This window comes from Microcaecilia unicolor, chromosome 1 (genome assembly GCF_901765095.1).
Source record: "Microcaecilia unicolor chromosome 1, aMicUni1.1, whole genome shotgun sequence".
Taxonomy (NCBI): domain Eukaryota; kingdom Metazoa; phylum Chordata; class Amphibia; order Gymnophiona; family Siphonopidae; genus Microcaecilia; species Microcaecilia unicolor.
Window position 1 is genome coordinate 38,675,309 of NC_044031.1, and position 21,445 is coordinate 38,696,753.

Below are 21,445 nucleotides of genomic sequence, written 5' to 3' on the forward strand. Positions count from 1 at the left end.
AGATAAATTCCCTCTGCAAATCTGAGACTGGGTCTTGCAGGGATTTCCAGATCCCAGAGAAAGCAAGTTTTGCAGACACTAGATAAAGAAAGAACAGACAACAGACAGAGCATGTTCAGAGCTCCTCCCCCTGGTGTGGTCAAGGAGATGGCATGATGTGAAAAGGCTGAAGCCACTTCATCCAAGGACGTTTTCATTCTCCCAAATGCAGCCACCGCCATCTTGGTACACCCCAAACAACATACTTGATAGGATGATAAGCTCAGCCTAGTAACTTCAGGTCACGTAATGGGTCATGCATGCTACTTGGGTGAGGTGTTTCTGGGAGAATGAAAACTTCCTTGGATGAAGAGGCTTCAGCCTTTTCACATCATGCCATCTCCTTGACCACACCAGGGGGAGGAGCTCTGAACATGCTCTGTCTGTAATGTCTGTTCTTTCTTTATCTAGTGTCTGCAAAACTTGCTTTCTCTGGGATCTGGAAATCCCTGCAAGACCCAGTCTCAGATTTGCAGAGGGAATTTATCTGAGACGTGGAATCAGCTCAACCTCCTCCTGTTTTATTTATCTTTCCAGGAAAAGGGAAATCTCCAGCTTGAATCTATACAGCAGCAGCAGCTGCAGAATTCAGAGGAGAAACAGCTGGGAAATGTCTGCCCTGGTTCCTGATCAGGTAAGAAATTATTCTCTTGCACACAGGGTTCCAGCACTAACAGGAAAATATTTCTGTACAGTTTTTCCAGCTTTCTCTTCTCTCTCCTTATTTGTCCATGTCGAGTGAAGCAGTAGGTCTAGTTTATGTTTATTAAAACAATATACTGGAAAGGTAACCAATAGATTAAAGCTGTTTACAGCCAGCCCCAGGATCCTTCCCTCTGTTGCCATGTGGGAAGGAGGCAGCAGAGGGAAAGCTTCAGGCCAGCTGGAGAGAGCAAGACTGCCAACCCTACTTGCCAATGCTGCTGAGGAGGGGGACAGTGGGAGGTAGGAAGGCATGTGGGACCCCTAGGGGGGAACAGGGTAGGGGCCAGAAGTTGCATATGGATGGAAGGCAGAGGGGAAGATTCTGCATATGGATGGAAGTGAAATGGGGGATCCACATGAAGGAAAAGAAAGAGGAGAGGGGGAAATGCACATGGAAGGGAAGTAAGAATACAAATGGAAGGAAGGGAAGGGAGAGGAGGATAGAAGGAAAGTGTGTGTAGAAGAGAAGGCAGAGGGGAAAATGCATATGGATGGAAGGCAAGAGGGAGAGGGAGAAATGCACATGAATGGTGCCATAGTAGGACAATGTTGCCAGACTGGGACAGACTGAAGGTCCATAATGCCCAGTATCCTATTTTCCAACAGTGGCCAAACCAGTTTACAAGTACCTGGCAAGATCCTAAAACAGTAAAATAGATTTTATGTGTTTATCCTAGAAATAAGCAGTGGATTTTCCCCAAGTCCATCTTAATAATGGCTTTTGGACTTTTTTCTTTTAAGGAAGTTAACCAAACCTTTTTTAGAACCTTGCTAAGGTAACTGCTTTTACCATATTTTCTTTCAATGAATTCCAGAGTTTAATTACACATGGAGGAAGAAATATTTTCTCCGATTTAGTACATAAGTACATAAGTAGTGCCATACTGGGAAAGACCAAAGGTCCATCTAGCCCAGCATCCTGTCACCGACAGTGGCCAATCCAGGTCAAGGGCACCTGGCACGCTCCCCAAACGTAAAAACATTCCAGACAAGTTATACCTAAAAATGAGGAATTTTTCCAGTCCATTTAATAGCGGTCTATGGACTTGTCCTTTAGGAATCTATCTAACCCCTTTTTAAACTCCGTCAAGCTAACCGCCCGTACCACGTTCTCCGGCAATGAATTCCAGAGTCTAATTACACGTTGGGTGAAGAAAAATTTTCTCCGATTCGTTTTAAATTTACCACACTGTAGCTTCAACTCATGCCCTCTAGTCCTAGTATTTTTGGATAGCGTGAACAGTCGCTTCACATCCACCCGATCCATTCCACTCATTATTTTATACACTTCTATCATATCTCCCCTCAGCCGTCTCTTCTCCAAGCTGAAAAGCCCTAGCCTTCTCAGCCTCTCTTCATAGGAAAGTCGTCCCATCCCCACTATCATTTTCGTCGCCCTTCGCTGTACCTTTTCCAATTCTACTATATCTTTTTTGAGATACGGAGACCAGTACTGAACACAATACTCCAGGTGCGGTCGCACCATGGAGCGATACAACGGCATTATAACATCCGCACACCTGGACTCCATACCCTTCCTAATAACACCCAACATTCTATTCGCTTTCCTAGCCGCAGCAGCACACTGAGCAGAAGGTTTCAGCGTATCATCGACGACGACACCCAGATCCCTTTCTTGATCCGTAACTCCTAACGCGGAACCTTGCAAGACGTAGCTATAATTCGGGTTCCTCTTACCCACATGCATCACTTTGCACTTGTCAACATTGAACTTCATCTGCCACTTGCACGCCCATTCTCCCAGTCTCGCAAGGTCCTCCTGTAATCGTTCACATTCCTCCTGCGACTTGACGACCCTGAATAATTTTGTGTCATCGGCGAATTTAATTACCTCACTAGTTATTCCCATCTCTAGGTCATTTATAAATACATTAAAAAGCAACGGACCCAGCACAGACCCCTGCGGGACCCCACTAACTACCCTCCTACATAAGTACATAAGTACATAAGTAGTGCCATACTGGGAAAGACCAAAGGTCCATCTAGCCCAGCATCCTGTCACCGACAGTGGCCAATCCAGGTCAAGGGCACCTGGCACGCTCCCCAAACGTAAAAACATTCCAGACAAGTTATACCTAAAAATGCGGAATTTTTCCAAGTCCATTTAATAGCGGTCTATGGACTTGTCCTTTAGGAATCTATCTAACCCCTTTTTAAACTCCGTCAAGCTAACCGCCCGTACCACGTTCTCCGGCAATGAATTCCAGAGTCTAATTACACGTTGGGTGAAGAAAAATTTTCTCCGATTCGTTTTAAATTTACCACACTGTAGCTTCAACTCATGCCCTCTAGTCCTAGTATTTTTGGATAGCGTGAACAGTCGCTTCACATCCACCCGATCCAATCCACTCATTATTTTATACACTTCTATCATATCTCCCCTCAGCCGTCTCTTCTCCAAGCTGAAAAGCCCTAGCCTTCTCAGCCTCTCTTCATAAGAAAGTCGTCCCATCCCCACTATCATTTTCGTCGCCCTTCGCTGTACCTTTTCCAATTCTACTATATCTTTTTTGAGATACGGAGACCAGTACTGAACACAATACTCCAGGTGCGGTCGCACCATGGAGCGATACAACGGCATTATAACATCCGCACACCTGGACTCCATACCCTTCCTAATAACACCCAACATTCTATTCGCTTTCCTAGCCGCAGCAGCACACTGAGCAGAAGGTTTCAGCGTATCATCGACGACGACACCCAGATCCCTTTCTTGATCCGTAACTCCTAACGCGGAACCTTGCAAGACGTAGCTATAATTCGGGTTCCTCTTACCCACATGCATCACTTTGCACTTGTCAACATTGAACTTCATCTGCCACTTGCACGCCCATTCTCCCAGTCTCGCAAGGTCCTCCTGTAATCGTTCACATTCCTCCTGCGACTTGACGACCCTGAATAATTTTGTGTCATCGGCGAATTTAATTACCTCACTAGTTATTCCCATCTCTAGGTCATTTATAAATACATTAAAAAGCAACGGACCCAGCACAGACCCCTGCGGGACCCCACTAACTACCCTCCTCCACTGAGAATACTGGCCACGCAATCCTACTCTCTGCTTCCTATCTTTCAACCAGTTCTTAATCCATAATAATACCCTACCTCCGATTCCATGACTCTGCAATTTCTTCAGGAGTCTTTCGTGCGGCACTTTGTCAAACGCCTTCTGAAAATCCAGATATACAATATCAACCGGCTCCCCATTGTCCACATGTTTGCTTACCCCCTCAAAAAAATGCATTAGATTGGTGAGGCAAGACTTCCCTTCACTAAATCCGTGCTGACTTTGTCTCATCAGTCCATGTTTTTGTATATGCTCTGCAATTTTATTCTTAATAATAGCCTCCACCATCTTGCCCGGCACCGACGTCAGACTCACCGGTCTATAATTTCCCGGATCTCCTCTGGAACCTTTCTTAAAAATCGGAGTAACATTGGCTACCCTCCAGTCTTCCGGTATTACACTCGATTTTAGGGACAGATTGCATATTTCTAACAGTAGCTCCGCAAGTTCATTTTTTAGTTCTATTAATACTCTGGGATGAATACCATCAGGTCCCGGTGATTTACTACTCTTCAGCTTGCTGAACTGACCCATTACATCCTCCAAGGTTACAGAGAATTTGTTTAGTTTCTCCGACTCCCCCGCTTCAAATATTCTTTCCGGCACCGGTGTCCCCCCCAAATCCTCCTCGGTGAAGACCGAAGCAAAGAATTCATTTAATTTCTCCGCTACGGCTTTGTCCTCCTTGATCGCCCCTTTAACACCATTTTCGTCCAGCGGCCCAACCGACTCTTTGGCCGGTTTCCTGCTTTTAATGTATCTAAAAAAGTTTTTACTATGTATTTTTGCTTCCAACGCTAATTTCTTCTCAAAGTCCTTTTTTGCCCTCCTTATCTCCGCTTTGCATTTGGCTTGGCATTCCTTATGATCTATCCTGTTACTTTCAGTTGGTTCTCTTCTCCACTTTCTGAAGGATTGTTTTTTGGCTCTAATGATTTCCTTTATCTTACTGTTTAGCCACGCCGGCTGACGTTTAGTCTTTTTTCCCTTTTTTCTAATACGTGGAATATATTTGTCCTGAACCTCCAGGATGGTGTTTTTAAACAGCATCCACGCCTGATGCAAGTTTTTTACTCTGCGAGCTGCTCCTTTCAGTCTTTTTTTCACCATTTTTCTCATTTTGTCGTAATCACCTTTTCTATAGTTAAACGCTAGCGTACTTGATTTCCTAGTTTCACTTCCTTCAATGCCAATATCAAAACCGATCATATTATGATCACTGTTATCAAGCGGCCCTCGTATCGTTACCCCCTGCACTAGATCATGAGCACCACTAAGGACTAAGTCTAGTATTTTTCCTTCTCTTGTCGGCTCCTGAACTAGCTGTTCCATGAAGCTGTCCTTGATTTCATCAAGAAATCTTATGTCCCTTACGTGTACAGATGTTACATTAACCCAGTCTATATGCGGGTAATTGAAATCCCCCATTATTATTGTGTTGCCCAGTTTGTTTGCGTCCCTGATTTCCTTTAACATTTCCGCATCCGTCTGTTCGTCCTGGCCAGGCGGACGGTAGTACACTCCTATCACTATCCTTTTCCACTTTGCACATGGAATTTCAATCCACAGTGATTCCAAGGAGTGTTTTGCTTCCTGCAGAATTTTCAATCTATTTGATTCAAGGCTCTCGTTAATATACAATGCTACCCCTCCACCAATCCGATTCACCCTATCACTACGATATAATTTGTACCCCGGTATGACAGTGTCCCACTGGTTATCCTCCTTCCACCAGGTCTCAGAGATGCCTATTATATCTAATTTTTCATTTAGTGCAATATATTCTAACTCCCCCATCTTATTTCTTAGGCTCCTGGCATTCGCATATAGACATTTCAAACTATGTTTGTTGTTCCTAAGTACATCATGCTTAGTACTTGACAGTATTAACTGGCAATCTTTTGTCTGATTTTTATTGTTATTTAAAGATACCCGATCTACTACAATCTCTTTTGCAACCTCACTATCAGGATACTCTATCTTCCCTGTTATGGTGATATCTTTGAAAGATACCTTATCCCGAACCATGCTCTTTTGAGCGACTGTCGGCCTTCCCCCCATTTCTAGTTTAAAAGCTGCTCTATCTCCTTCTTAAACGCCGATGCCAGCAGCCTGGTCCCACTCTGGTTAAGATGGAGCCCATCCTTTCGGAATAGGCTCCCCCTTCCCCAGAATGTTGCCCAGTTCCTAACAAATCTAAAGCCCTCCTCCCTGCACCATCGTCTCCTCCACTGAGAATACTGGCCACGCAATCCTACTCTCTGCTTCCTATCTTTCAACCAGTTCTTAATCCATAATAATACCCTACCTCCGATTCCATGACTCTGCAATTTCTTCAGGAGTCTTTCGTGCGGCACTTTGTCAAACGCCTTCTGAAAATCCAGATATACAATATCAACCGGCTCCCCATTGTCCACATGTTTGCTTACCCCCTCAAAAAAATGCATTAGATTGGTGAGGCAAGACTTCCCTTCACTAAATCCGTGCTGACTTTGTCTCATCAGTCCATGTTTTTGTATATGCTCTGCAATTTTATTCTTAATAATAGCCTCCACCATCTTGCCCGGCACCGACGTCAGACTCACCGGTCTATAATTTCCCGGATCTCCTCTGGAACCTTTCTTAAAAATCGGAGTAACATTGGCTACATTTGTTTTAAATTTACTACTTAATAGTTTCATTGTGTGTCCCCTAGTCATAGTATTTCCAGAAAGAGTAAACAAGCGACTCACGTCCACCCGTTCCATTCTACTCATTATTTTATTGACCTCTGTCATATCTCCCTTCTGCTGCCTCTTCTCCAAGCTGAAGAGCCTTAGCCGCTTTAGCCTTTCCTCATAGAGGAGTCGTCGCAAAAGCATGATAACATTCTTATTTTCATTTTCCATTCCTTTCCTAATAAATACCTAACATTCTATTTGCTTCTCAACATTAGATACGCTCTTATCAAAACATTGCGTATTAGAATCTACATTCTCCAATTTGTTTACCACCACTTGAGAAAAACTGCAATCTGAGAAACAGTGAACATACTCTCCACAAGCTGTGGGGCGCAGGGGGAGCGGTCGCTCCCCAAAACAGGTTTGTAGAAAAATGGCGCCTATGCGCCTTTTGCCAATATTTTTTTCTTCCCTCTCCCAAGCGAGGCTCCAATGTTTTCCTGCCTCTTCTGCTCGGTCTCCCCATCCGCATGATCTGGTCACTTTTACTACTACTACTACTATTTGACATTTCTAAAGCGCTACTAGGGTTACGCAGCACTGTACAATTTAACATAGAAGGACAGTCCCTGCTCAAAGAGCTTACAATCTAATGGGCAAATGTACAAACAGTCATGTAGGGGTCGTCAGATTGGGGCAGTCAGGATTTTCTGAAAGGTATAAAGGTTAGGTGCCGAAAGCAACATTGAAGAGGTGGGCTTTGAGTAAGGATTTGAAGATTTGAGGATTTGTTTTCCTCTGCGGAAAACAGGAAGTTGCAGAGTAGGCGGGACGCGCCTGAGGAGAGGCCCCGATGATGCACGCTGGCAGAAGGCTGGCTATGGGAATCGCCAGCGCTGGAGGGAGAACGGCGCTTCAGGGCAGTAAAAGACTAAAAGTGACCAGATCATGCGGACGGGGAGAGCAAGCAGAAGACAGGGAGAAAGATACAAAACTCGGGAGGGGATGGAGAAGGGAGAAAGCGCTCCCAAGACCAGAGTGGAAGTGAACCTTACCTATCTAGTCCACTGGAAGCAAGGTAAGGAAGCCACAAGCCAATTTGTAATGTTTCCACTTTCCACCCCCCTCCTCCCCCGCGCAGCCGTCATTTCAGTTCACTCAAAACAAAGCAAGCAAACATGAGGTACTGCATCCAGGCACTGCAGCCCCATCCTGGCTGGAAAATCTAAAAGTCAGTGATTCCAAGAGCTCAGAAACCAAAAGACAAAAATGAGGCAATGTTGGAATCAGCTGCCTTAGTCCCCAGCCAGATGAGGTTCCATGTGATCTGGTGATATTACACAAAGGCTCTGGTTACAGTCATCTTCCCCCCTCCTTATTAACTCTGGACTCATGGCACTGTCTGCCAACACAACCGAAGCGGCTCCTGTGCTAGCTGGGTATATGAGCAAAATAACTGTAGCAGGAGCTAGCTACCTACTACTGGCATGGAAGTCTTGTTGGCTATGCAGATCTCTCATTCACATTCACTCCTTCCCCTTAAATCTACTCACTCATTTACACACACAAACCCTCCCCCAAATCTCCTTACTCATTCACACATACAGCCCTTTCCCCAAATCTCCTCACTTATTCACTCACACCACCTCAAATCTCCTCACTCACAAACCTCCGCAGAAACCTATTCTCTTATTCACACACACAGCCCTCTCCCAAATCTACTCATTCATACACACACCCCTTCCTCTCAAATCTACTCACGTATTCACACATGCAGCCCTCCTCCAAATCTAGTCACTCGTTCACTTATAGACCTCTTCCCCCTAAATCTACTCACTCATTCACACACACCCCTCCCCCAAATCTCCTCATTCTTTCACACACAACCCCCAGTCCACTCATGCATATGCACCATGTGGGCAGTTCTATAACTGGTCGTTAATAAAAGGAACTCATTGTGAACACTATCCACCCTAAAAGGGTGTTTTGTGGCTCTACATAAGAATTGTGATATTATGATCCCTTGCTTCATATTGTTGATGGTCTGCATTTTCCGTAAGGATGGTATATTGTTGTATTAGGGTCTGCCCAGTGTAATATTTATGGTACAGTAAGGTTTTGAGTGTGTTTTTGCACAAATTTGTGCATAGTGTTTTGCAGCACAGCGATTGTGGTTAGCATATGCTTTGAGCAACCACTTTATTCTTTGACATACGATACATATCTAATATCTAAATTTAATAAATGGTATTAATTGTGACTATTTTATTTTTACTTATTTTTTTCTGTGTGTTAGACAATTATGGATGTAAGCTCCACCCCTAACCCCACCCCCTTTAGCCTCCCCAAACAGTTGGGCCACCGACCGCCTATGCATATGAATTGGGGTAGGTGCCTGAATAGCTGTTGGCAACTTGACAAAAGTTAATGATGAAACTGCTTCTTCCAACTGAACTTCCAGCCTGAGGAATGGGCAACTCCTGGGAAGCCCCTATCTGACAGGAAAAGGGATGGAGAGGTGGTGTCTGCTCCGGTGAGCTCAAAGAAGCTCCAAGGGGAGAGAATACCTGATCAGTTGATGGTCCAGAAGAAATCAGGTGTTTGTCCATAGGACCCGGGACACTTGGAGTCGCTGTCTTCAGCTTCAGTTTATGCTTCCCCTTTGAGAATTATAGTATAGAGTCAAAACTCCCAAGGGGCAGGGTGTGCACCTTACGGCACGCCCCTTTTGGCATGTCCTGTGGCCTCACACCTGTGACGCAAATCTTTTCAAGGCAACAGAACCCTTGATATCTGCGGGTGTCCAATAGGGTGCCTGTTGGAATCGGCACCGACTCGCCCTCACAGGAGGGCTCCTCCCTCTGCAAGTTGACAACGGCAGAGGGCAGCTCCACCTCACACTATTGCCTCAGGCAAGCCACCACCCCCTAATTAAAGTTTAGAAAATCCTTTGCAATTAGAAATTAAAAAAAACCTCTGAATGTTGATCACCTGATTCTCATAACATGATGTCTATTTTGGTGGTCCTTTACTAGGTGAAAAAATCTCAGCACCCGATACAAATCCTCAAAATGACACAGTGATAGTGATTTAGGACAAATTACTACTCTAACTAAGGAAAGCTTATTCTGTTGTGACAGTTCCTCTGTGTACATATGCTGCACACACCGTCATGTTTCTAAATATAACTGAGATAAAATAACAGTTTACAGCGTGGATACAGCAGCTGATTGCTTTGTTTTCTGTGTACCAATATGGCGGCTGTTGGGCTAAACTGGCTTCAGCTTTCTCCAACCTTAGCTACACTAACCCACAGTCTCTTTATCTCCCACCTCTTCAGTTGTTGCTGCCTCCTCCTTCCAACTGCTACATCAGTCAACATGAGAGATTTCCAGTGTAAGGACCAGGAAGTCTGTTCAAAATATTGGAAATTTAAGGGGACAGAACTCTCTTCATACTATAATGTACTGGAGCTCTGATCTTACTGGCTGAGGTCATATAACAAAGTCTGTTACACAAACATAGTAACATAGTAGATGATGGCAAATAAAGATCTGCACGGTTCATCCAGTCTACCCAACAAGGTAAACATTATAATGAAACTGTGACTGACAGTGTCTTGTCTGTTGTTCCAGGCCTTGTTCAAGGATGTCGCTGCTTGTTTCTTGGAAGTGGACTGGGACATTCTGGGAGAATGGCAGAAGGAGCTGTACAAGAAGGTCATCATGGAGGTTCATGACATCCTCATCTCACTAGGTAAATTATGTCTTTTTTATCATCTACCACACAGGCACATTAATGGAATGGGTGCTGTTATTTTATCAGAGCTGGAAAAATCCCAGGTACCAGGTCCCGTGGGCACCTGAAATTGAGACCTGGCTTCTGTTGCAAAAGAAAAAAATGTTTACCTTAAACTGGAGGCTTCATACAAGACCAGCTGCAGTCTGTTTCCCTTTTCTGTACAACAACATTTTGACCCTTTTTCCTGAGAACTACAACTGTGTAAGAGTATAAACCAGGTTTCAGTGGGTGTAAATCCTTGCACCCAAAACTGGTCGCCGATCCCGGCGCAAAACACTATTCTATCAAAAGCACCTAACTGAGAACTGCTTGTTCACAACAGGAAACAGATGGAACCTCCCCAGGGCTTCTACATACAAATTTAAATGCTATTTTCCTCCTTACTTACAGGTTATTCAATTGTTAATCCTGATGTCATATTCAAGATTAAGAATGAAGACGAGAAATATTTCACGCAACATTTTGAGTGGGAGGAAAAAGAAAACCCAGATCATCTCATTAAGAGTAAGTAAATGTTTTGGGGTTGAAGGTCTCTGAATTTTCAGATCAAAGTCTCCAGGCGTTTAGAGACTTAAAGTCCATTTCCTAATTTAGTATTATTGTATCTTTGATGACTCCTTCTAATGTATTTTCTCTTAACAGACCTTCCAGTTGTAACATCTGTGATCTCACTCGGTGTTAAACAAGAGGAAGATCTCCCTTTGATGGATCCTCCTAAATCAGAGACGTCTGAACAGACTCACCCTCCTATAACAAGTAAGTATAAAATTCCTCCTGGACATCTTAATAAAATCAGCCGGGATTATTTAGGAATTCAGAGCTGGTGGGATAAGAAGCCATTATTCTCTCTGTAAAGCAGATACTACTGTGGTGTGTAATTGAGCAGCATTGCTATTACTACATAAGTAATGCCACACTCGGAAAAGACCAAGGGTCCATCGAGCCCAGCATCCTGTCCACGACAGCGGCCAATCCAGGCCAAGGGCACCTGGCAAGCTTCCCAAACGTACAAACATTCTATACATGTTATTCCTGGAATTGTGGATTTTTCCCAAGTCCATTTAGTAGCGGTTTATGGACTTGTACTTTAGGAAACCGTCTAACCCCTTTTTAAACTCTGCCAAGCTAACCGCCTTCACCACATTCTCTGGCAATGAATTCCAGAGTTTAATTACACGTTGGGTGAAGAAATATTTTCTCCAATTTGTTTTAAATTTACTGCACTGTAGTTTCATTGCATGCCCCCTAGTCCTAGTATTTTTGGAAAGCGTGAACAGACGCTTCACATCCACCTGTTCCACTCCACTCGTTATTTTATATACCTCTATCATGTCTCCCCTCAGCAGTCTCTTCTCCAAGCTGAAAAGCCCTAGCCTCCTTAGTCTTTCTTCTTAGGGAAGTCCTCCCATACCCGCTATCATTTTAGTCGCCCTTCTACATCTTTTCCAATTCCACTATATCTTTCTTGAGATGCGGCGACCAGAATTGAACACAATACTCAAGGTGCGGTCGCACCATGGAGCGATACAACGGCATTATAACATCCTCACACCTGTTTTCCATACCTTTCCTAATAATACCCAACATTCTATTCACTTTCCAAGCCGCAGCAAGGTTTCAGTGTATTATCGACGATGACACCCAGATCCTTTTCTTGGTCCGTAACTCCTAACGTGGAACCTTGCATGACGTAGCTATAATTTGGGTTCTTTTTTCCCACATGCATCACCTTGCACTTGCTCACATTAAACATCATCTGCCATTTATCCGCCCAGTCTCCCAGTCTCGTAAGGTCCTTCTGTAATTTTTCACAATCCTGTTGCGAGTTAACGACTTTGAATAACTTTGTGTCATCAGCAAATTTAATTACCTCGCTAGTTACTCCCATCTCTAAATCATTTATAAATATATTAAAAAGCAGCGGTCCTAGCACAGACCCCTGAGGAACCCCACTAACTACCCTTCTCCATTGTGAATACTGTCCATTTAACCCCACTCTCTGTTTCCTATCCTTCAACCAGTTTTTAATCCACAATAGGACTTTTCCTCCTATCCCATGACCCTCCAATTTCCTCTGTAGCCTTTCATGAGGTACCTTGTCAAACGCCTTTTGAAAATCCAGATACACAATATCAACCATCTTCCCTTTGTCCACATGTTTATTTACTCCTTCAAAGAATTGAAGTAAATTGGTCAGGCAAGATTTCCCCACACAAAAGCCGTGCTGACTTGGTCTCAGTAATCCATGTACTTGGATGTGCTCTGTAATTTTGTTTTTGATAATAGTCTCTACCATTTTCCCCGGCACCGACGTCAGACTCACTGGTCTATAATTTCCCGGATCTCCCCTGGAACCTTTTTTAAAAATCGGCATTACATTGGCCACCCTCCAATCTTCCAGTACCACGCTCAATTTTAAGGATAAATTGTATATCACTAGCAGTAGCTCCGCTAGCTCATTTTTCAGTTCTATCAGTACTCTAGGATGAATACCATCCGGTCCAGGAGATTTGCTACTCTTCAGTTTGCTGAACTGCCCCATTACGTCCTCCAGGTTTACCGTGAAGTCAGTAAGTATCTCCGACTCGTCCGCTTGAAATATCTTCCATCCTCCATTTTTAAAACACGTAATATATTTGACCTGGGCTTCCAGGATGGTATTTATTTTTGAACAGCATCCATGTCTGATGTAAATTTTTGACCCTCGCAGCCGCTCCTCTAAGGTTTTTTTTTTTCACTCTTCTCATTTTATCATAGTCTCCTTTTTGAAAGTTAAACGCTAACGTTTTGGATTTCCTGTTTATACTTACTCCAAAGCTAATATCAAACCTGATCATATTATGATCACTGTTATCAAGTGACCCCATCACCATTACCTCCCGCACCAGATCATGCGTTCCACTAAGGACTAGGTCTAGAATTTTGCCTCCTCTTGTCGGCTCCTGTACCAGCTGCTCCATAAAGCTGCCCTTGATTTTGTCAAGGAATTTTACCTCCCTAGCATGCCCCGATGTTACATTTGTCCATTGAATATTGGGGTAATTGAAATCACCTGTTATTATTGTGTTGCCCAGCTTGTTAGCTTCCCTAATCTCCGATAACATTTCTACATCCGTCTGTTCATCCTGGCCAGGAGGACGGTAGTACACTCCTATCACTGTCCTTTTTCCCTTTACACACAGAATTTCAATCCATAGGGATTCCAAGATGTATTTTGTTTCCTGCAGAATTTTCAATCTATTTGATTCAAGGCCCTCCTTAACATACAGTGCTACCCCTCCACCAATTCAATCCACCCTATTGCTACGATATAATTTGCACCCCGTTATGACAGTGTCCCACTGTTTATCCTCCTTCCACCAGGTCTCAGAGATTCCTATTGTATCTAATTTTTCATTTAGTGCAATATATTCTAAGTCTCCCATCTTATTTATTTTATTTTTGTTACATTTGTACCCCGCGCTTTCCCACTTATGGCAGGCTCAATTTCTTAGGCTTCTGGCATTCGCATATAGACATTTCAAATTATGTTTGTTGTTCCTATTTACATCATGCTCAGTACTTGACAGTATTAATTTGCAATCCTTTGTCTGATTTTTATTTTTATTTAAGGACACCTGATCTACTATGGTCTTTTTTGCAACCTCACTATCGGGATACCCTATCTTCCCTGTTTTGGTGATATCTTTGAAAGATACCTTATCCCAACCCATGCGCTTTTGAGCGACTGTAGGCCTTCCCCCAGTTTCTAGTTTAAAAGCTGCTCTATCTCCTTTTTAAATGCCGATCAGCCTGGTCCCACCCTGGTTAAGGTGGAGCCCATCCTTTCGGAATAGGCTCCCCCTTCCCCAGAATGTTGCCCAGTTCCTAACAAATCTGAAACCCTCCTCCCTGCACCATCGTCTCATCCATGCATTGAGACTCCGGAGCTCAGCCTGTCTCTTGTGCCCTGCGCGTGGAACGGGTAGCACTTCAGAAAATGCTACCCTAGAGATTCTGGATTTGAGCTTTGTACCCTAAGAGCCTAAATTTGGCTTCCAGAACCTCTCTCCCACATTTTCCTATGTCATTGGTACCCACATGTACCAAGACAGCCGGCTCCTCCCCAATACTATCTAAAATCCTATCTAGGTGACGCATGAGATCCGTCACCTTTCGCACCAGGCAGGCAAGTGTCCAGGCGATCCTCACGTCCAGCATCCACCCAGCTATCTACATGCCTAATAATCGAATCGCCAACAAAACTTGTGATGACAGACATTTCCATTATATTTATGCAGTATTAGTGTGTATAACACATCTGTTTGTAGCTGTTGAGAAAGGAGTTGCTCACCACAGCATGAAAATATCGGGGTATTTCTAGAATACATTTTTGATGATGATCATTAGTACAGCAGTACCCCTCTTTCTTTTTTTTTAAATTCTGTACCAGTGGAGGTGCCTGTGAATTATTCTGTGGTGACTTACCAGAGCTTTTCTTTAATTGAAAACATTTTTTATTAAATTTTTGGAAAATACAACTCTGAATTACAACATTTGTTCATTCCCCCCGCCCACCTCATTTACAAACATCCACGTTCCATTACAGAGAGAAATACATCACATTATATCTACCATCCAAATCTAGGCTAACCCTTCTGTCGTGATAATGATTAGCAACCGCTTAAGTGGAATTTTTCAGACCCTTCATTTAAACAGATCCTATAATGCACAGAGTCGCAATTGTCTTCCACATCAAATACAATTGTTATTGACAATTACATTTTTCTCCCTTCTCCTAAATCATTACTCCCCTCTTCCCCTCAAGGCCAGGTGTTCATATGCTGAGAGTGACTGTTACTTGCTTATTGCTGATGGCACTCTGCTTCCCTTCATAAACCTCCTAATTGATTAAGAAATGTGCTGCCTGCCCTTGGGGCCAAAACTTGTATGTAAGCTTTCCATATTAGATAGAACTTTTTTTGTTTCAAAGTTCCATTGAACTTCTCGCAGCTCCATTAATAACAACGCATGTAGTCTATTACGCCATTGCCAATATGAAGGCGCCTCTTGACAGACCCAGTTTGTTAAAATGCATTTTTTCCCTATTAAAAACGCTCTATACAGTAAAAGATCATGATGGACATCACTGGTACCTCCTACTGTCTCCTTTCCTAGTAACACATTTTCTGGGCTCAATGTGATAGGTCGGTGCAATATTTGTGTCATAAACCTATATATCCCCACCCAGAATTGTTGTATATTGGGGCAGTCCCACATGACATGAAAGTATGTGCATTGTGGTCCTCCGCACTTACCACATTGTGGGGAGTCTATTCCTCCGATATGATACAGTCTATATGTGGAGGTATAAGCCCGGAACAATACTCTGCCTTGGCACTCTCTTAACTCTGCATTATTTATTCTCTGCGGGATATGTCGCATACTACTCAGAACTCTTTGTGCAGTGATTCCTTTTTTTAAGTCTTCTGTCCACTTCTCTTGTAAGTGTGTTTGCATTCTATGTGATATACTATGCATAAGTCGTCTCTGTATTAAGGAAATGGTTATAGGTTCCTCTGAGGGTACTTCAAACAATTTTTCTATCATGGTAAGTACATCAATAGCGAGAGGTTGGCGTGGGAGGCCCTCAATATAGTGTGATATCTGCCGATATGCAAATTTGTCTATCCACTGAAGCTCCCCCAAACCTAACGATTCCAATTTTTTGACACAACCATCTGACTCCACAATGTCCTGGAGGAGGATAAGCCCTTTTTGCTGCCATCGTCTAAATCTTGGACCGTCTATACCCGGTAAAAATTCACCATTCCCTATTATAGGTAATAGTCTACTATGGTGTTCATCGAACTTCCAAATCCGGCCCAAATCCCGCCATACCAATCTAAGGGGTCGAATCACTACATTCCTCCGTAAATGTGCTGGCAACATCTTTAGCTTTGCTTGTAGCACATAGTGTAATTTCAGGGGGTGCACCCACTGCTCTTCCATCGTCCTTGGGGTATAATATGAGGTTCCCAACAACCAGTCCCCTATATGCCTCAACAAACTCGCTTTGTTGTAGCGTGTTAAATCTAACACCCCAAATCCTCCTCGACTCCATGGGTCCAATAGGTTTTGCCATTTAATCTGTGGGCGTCTCCTATTCCAAAAGAATTTGGAAAGGAGGCCCATCAGTTTTTTCCAATCTCTTTTAGTTAGATAAAGTGGCAAGGTCTGAAAACAATACAACCACCTTGGAAACAGGATCATATTATACAACGAGATCCTCCCTGATAATGACAATGGTAAATTTGTCCACCTCTCTAACATCTGTTTCGTATGTTCTAACAATTGAGCTATGTTTAGTGAATATAATTTGGCCGGATCTCCCGGTAGCTGTATGCCAAGGTATTTAAACGAACAATTCGTTCTCTTAAAGGGGCAACTTAAGTTTGCCCGTTCCACCTCAGACATCCATAAAGCCTGGGCCTCAGATTTATCTAAGTTCAAGCAAAATCCTGAGTAATCCCCATATTATTCTGTGGTGACTTAAAAAAAACAAACAAACACATATTTTGCTGTCTTTTTCTTATAATAGGTTTCTACAATGTCAGGCCTGACATTTTAATCCAATTTGACCAAAAAGGATTCAGAACTCGGGGATCTGAGGAAACAGGAAATCTGACCACAACAGGCAGATGTGAGGAACTGCCTGAAGCATGTGATGAAGCTACGATTAAAGCTAGTAATGAGGTGATACAAACCTTTCCTGTAAGAAAGATTCCTTCCTGTGGACCAGGGATAGTGAGAATGAGGTGTTATAATCACAACCTCTGATTTCTAACTCTTGTGTAGATAATGTGTTTGTTCTATTTTTCATATTTTTACTTTTCTTCTTTCATTTGTGTTCTCTTTTTTTTGTTTTGTTTTTCATTTCTTCTTTCTCTTATTCTCCCTCACCCTTATCCCATGTCGCTCTGTCTGATCTCTTCATCTTTAGTCTCTATTGTCTCTCATCCTTTGTTAATTTTTATAATCTTCCCTATATCTCTCACTCTTTCTGACCTCTCTGTATCCACTTTGCAATCAGTTTCCTGCTGAATTTTTACTCTGTTTCACTCAATTTCCTCGTTAACATATAGCCCTAACACTCTCCAGTTTAATCCACTCTGTCATGATGATGTAATTTCTACCCTTATATGTCTATATGAGGTCTTTTCATTTAGTGCAACAAACTCTAACTCTCCCATCTTAATTTTTCAGGCTTCTAGGATTTGTATACAGACATTTCAAAGGGTGTTTTTTCTCTGTACTGTATTTACAACTTGCTTAGTAGTTGTCAGGGATAGTTAGCAGTCTTCACTCTCCATTTATTTATTTATTATTTATTTGTAAGGCTTATACCCCGCACTTTCCCACTCATTAGCAGGTTCAATGCGGCTTACATGGTACATCAGGTTTATATAACATAGAATGGATACAGCTGTAATAAAGTGAATAAAGAGGTGTTCGTTTAGATGTGGGTAGGTAAGGTGGGCAAGGAAGGAGAATGGTAGAGGTAGGGGAGTGGGAGAGGGGTGTGTTATGGGATTAGCGTCTTGTTTAGTATGGGAGAGTATATTGGAGAGGTAGGAAGAGGGATGTACTTAGGATAAATAGGGAGCAAATTCCAGGTTCTGTCTTCATAGTCTGATGCGGGAAGTGCAGAAGGACTCATAGTTTTTTTCATATGTTTTTCTTTTTTCCCCAGGGCGAGTTGCAGTGGTTTAGTATGGGGGGGGGGTCTCTGGGGGTTCTGTGTTTTCTGCTGTATTATTTGACATCTATTAGTCCTCTTTATGTGATCTTTTGTGACAGAGTATTGTTTGTCAATTTTTCTAAGTCTCCTGGTTCTCATCAGTCACAGGTAGTTGAGCATTTTAGTGAGATCTTAGCACAGTGTGGTCAGAATGGCCTAAAAGACTGAGATGATGGTGGTACCTACTGATCAGCTGCATTTTTGTCTTTACCCTCCTTTCTTGAACCTATTCCAATTCAGCATCAAATCTGTTATCTAGGTTTAGTATTTGACTCTGCTGATATTTCACCCACAGGTTTTTGTAATGTGTTTGTTTTTTTAACTTTATTTGCTGCTTCATCTTCACACGTCAGATGGTTTTTGTATGCTGACAGAATTGTTGATTTTATCTTCATTTGATTACCTTAATATTCTATATTTCCTCAACAACCCTCCAGACCGGTTAAGACGCTTGCGTTTTACATGCCTACCAGCAGAGGGAGACTGAGAACACCTGACTTTGAACACTGTGGGGGCCCTTTTCGTGGCCTGTGGTAGTGTAGGCGCGTGTTTTGGACACGCGCTGGGCCAGTTTTTACTGTGTCTACAAAAAAGGACATTTATTTACTGGGACGGGAAAAGGACTTGCAGGAAAAATAAAACCAATGCTCGTCTTAAAACCGGCCTGAGCCCTTAACGCCACCCATTGGTCTAGCGGTAAGGGCTCACACATTACACACGTGGTGACCATTCGGCGTGCGCAAAGTGCCGATTACCGCCCAAACCGGTGCATAGGTGGAAATAATTCATCCACGCGTTGTGGGCACGCGCCAAATCTGAAATTACATCTGTGCTGGCCTGACGGTAGTCTCATTTGGGCCTGCACTGCACATGCGTACAGTCTTACCACAGCTTAGTAAAAGGACCCCTGTATATCTGTCCTGTGCAGAACGCCAACCAGCCAGTATTTCTCATTCTCCAGCAGAGGGCAGACGTGGCAGTCTGTGCAGCCTAACCGGTCTGTTGGGCCCTAGGGAGTGCTTTGGTGCTCCGTGGTTGTTTTTTCTTTGGGGGCTTTTCTTCTTCTTGAGTTTTTAGCCTGGAAATAAAAACCCTGTGCCTGGTCCCTTGTAGTGCTTCTGGGGTTCTGGAGTGTGGGTCCAGTGGGGCCCCGTTTCTACTTGGGGTGTTAAACACAGGTGGCCAGGTCCCTCCCCATTCTCTGCTCTCTGGAGTGGACAGCTTTGTGCCTCTGTTGCCGTGTCTGTGCGGGAGCCTTGAGTGCCTTGCTCAGCCTTCAGCAGCAGGGCTCAAGTTTAAAAAGAAAAAAAGAGAGAGTAAACAGCACCAGACTCAGTGCCGGTACGTTTTGGCTAACCGGGAGAGCAGCGTGTTGATTCTGTGCTGGAGGGGAAGTTGTTTTTGCTTGGTTTGTAGGGTGGGTCGCATCTTTCCTCCCTCCTGTTTTTACCGCTGTGATGTATGCAGCCAAGCTCCTCCACTGCCACTCGTGTGCACACCAGGGATTGAGGTGCCTGGATCACAGTGCCGGCTTTCTGATGATGAGCCAAAGTCGTTCTCTGCAACTCCACCCAATTTGACTGTGGAGCACAGCGCAGCAAGAATGGCTGGAACAGAGGCTGCCCTGCCAATGGGTTCACCAGCGGTGGCTCCATTTTCAGCGGTTCCCGCGCTGCAGGGCTGCCTCAGTTGTTGCAGGAAGATATTCAGTCTGGGCCTCTTTTGGTCGGTGAATGCTCAGGAGGGATGGGGCTCCCTCCTGAGTTTGTCTGGACCTTCTATCAGGCCTGGAAGACAGGTCTAGCCAGGGCTGATGCTCCCAGTGGTGGCCAAAAGACCTCGCCTGGATTGGGCTGAGGATCTGGATGCCGTTTCCCTCCCGGGCTCAGAGGAGGTTTTTAGTGAGCTGGAAGAGGAAGATTCCCTGGATTCTTAGAGTCTTTCCTTAAGTGTAGTTTTGATTTATCATCTCTAGTGCTGCAAGCGTCCGTTTGTGCGTGGCTGGTGGCCCACGCTTGCTTTCGCTGGGCAGATTCGGTCTTGGACAGGGCTGATTTAGTGCAGCAGTTGGTGAAGTTGGAGATGGGCTCTTCTTTCCTGGCTGATGGCCTTTATGATTTGCTACGTGCATCAGCAAAGAATATGTCCCTCGTAGTTGAGGCCTTGAGGGCGCTTTGGCTTTGGGATTGTATTACCCTACCCACCCGGGTACCCTCCCAACACAGATTAGGCAATAATTTGAAGTCGTTATTCGATGAGGGCAGATCAAAGAGATAATGCAATCACAACACATTAAGCAGCAAACTTCTTCCCCTAGGGGACAGAGAGGACAGAAGGGTCCCAGAGCTTCAAAAAACGGGTTTTACGATTGTGACATTCTCTCGCCTCCCTCGATTTAGAATTGCCCATTTAATGCCTAGGTCATCCATTCTGAGGGAGTTGCATTGGACACCTGTAAAATATCGCACACTACTTAAACATCTTTCTTCTAGAAACCTTTGTTCTTCTTAGCAGTGCTGTGGTATAAAACTTCCATGAGACAGTGTGTGTTTTTTTTAAATTTTGTTATGTTTGTACCCCGCGCTTTCCCACTCATGGCAGGCTCAATGCTTACATGGGGCAATGGAGGGTTAAGTGACTTGCCCATAGTCACAAGGAGCTGCCTGTGCCTGAAGTGGGAATTGAACTCAGTTCCTCAGTTCCCCAGGACCAAAGTCCACCACCCTAACCACTAGGCCACTCCTCCACTCATACATCAGTATGATGTATACAACTGGAACAGTTTACCCTTGAAGTTGCGGTGGGAGTAGCATTATTTGATTTTTTGGAAAAAAAAATAAAGCCTTCACTACTGTTTTTCTGCTTAACAATTTTATTTCGAATGATTTTTTTCTTTGTATTATTTCTTTTTATGTGAACTATTACATATGTTTGTTGTAAACAATCTAGAAGTATGTCGATAGGTGTATATTTATTAAAATGAAATGAAAAAATAATGACACTTTGATGTAGGGTGTCCTGTTTGCTGTTCTAGGCATTGGTCACATTCAAGGATGTTGCTGCTTCTTTCTTGGAAGCGGACTGGGACCTTCTGGGAGAATGGCAGAAGGAGCTGTACAAGAAGGTCATCAAGGAGATTCATGACATCCTCATCTCACGAGGTAAATATGTGTTTTCTGTCATCTACCACACAAGCACATAAAAATCACAGGAACTAGATACCATGGGCACCTGAAATTTAAGATCCTGGCTTCTGATGCCATCCCATATGCAGTAGGAGCCTATGAAAGACACCACTGCTACAGGATCTGCAAAAGATGCTGCTCTCTCTTGTAAGATAAGATGTAGACCTTACACTAGAGGCTTCACACA

The 21,445-nt window shown here is 43.6% G+C and overlaps 1 protein-coding gene across 1 annotated transcript; it reads left to right on the forward strand.

Annotated features, from left to right (window-relative positions):
- The first annotated feature begins 618 nt into the window (after window positions 1–618).
- LOC115460022 (zinc finger protein 19-like) lies at window positions 619–21,278 on the forward strand. The gene is made up of 6 exons (XM_030189881.1): window positions 619–673; window positions 10,128–10,248; window positions 10,684–10,797; window positions 10,936–11,049; window positions 16,874–17,028; window positions 21,108–21,278. The coding sequence occupies exons 1-6, from the start codon at window positions 650–652 to the stop codon at window positions 21,273–21,275; spliced, it is 696 nt and encodes a 231-aa protein (XP_030045741.1). The 5' UTR covers window positions 619–649; the 3' UTR covers window positions 21,276–21,278.
- The last annotated feature ends 167 nt before the right edge of the window (window positions 21,279–21,445 follow it).

Coding starts and splice junctions, on each gene's coding strand:
- LOC115460022 (XM_030189881.1), top strand. CDS start 650: ATGTCTGCCCTGGTTCCTGATCAG. Junction 11,050..16,873: donor GACTCACCCTCCTATAACAA/GTAAGTATAAAA, acceptor TTCTTATAATAG/GTTTCTACAATGTCAGGCCT. Junction 17,029..21,107: donor CGATTAAAGCTAGTAATGAG/GTGATACAAACC, acceptor TTGCTGTTCTAG/GCATTGGTCACATTCAAGGA.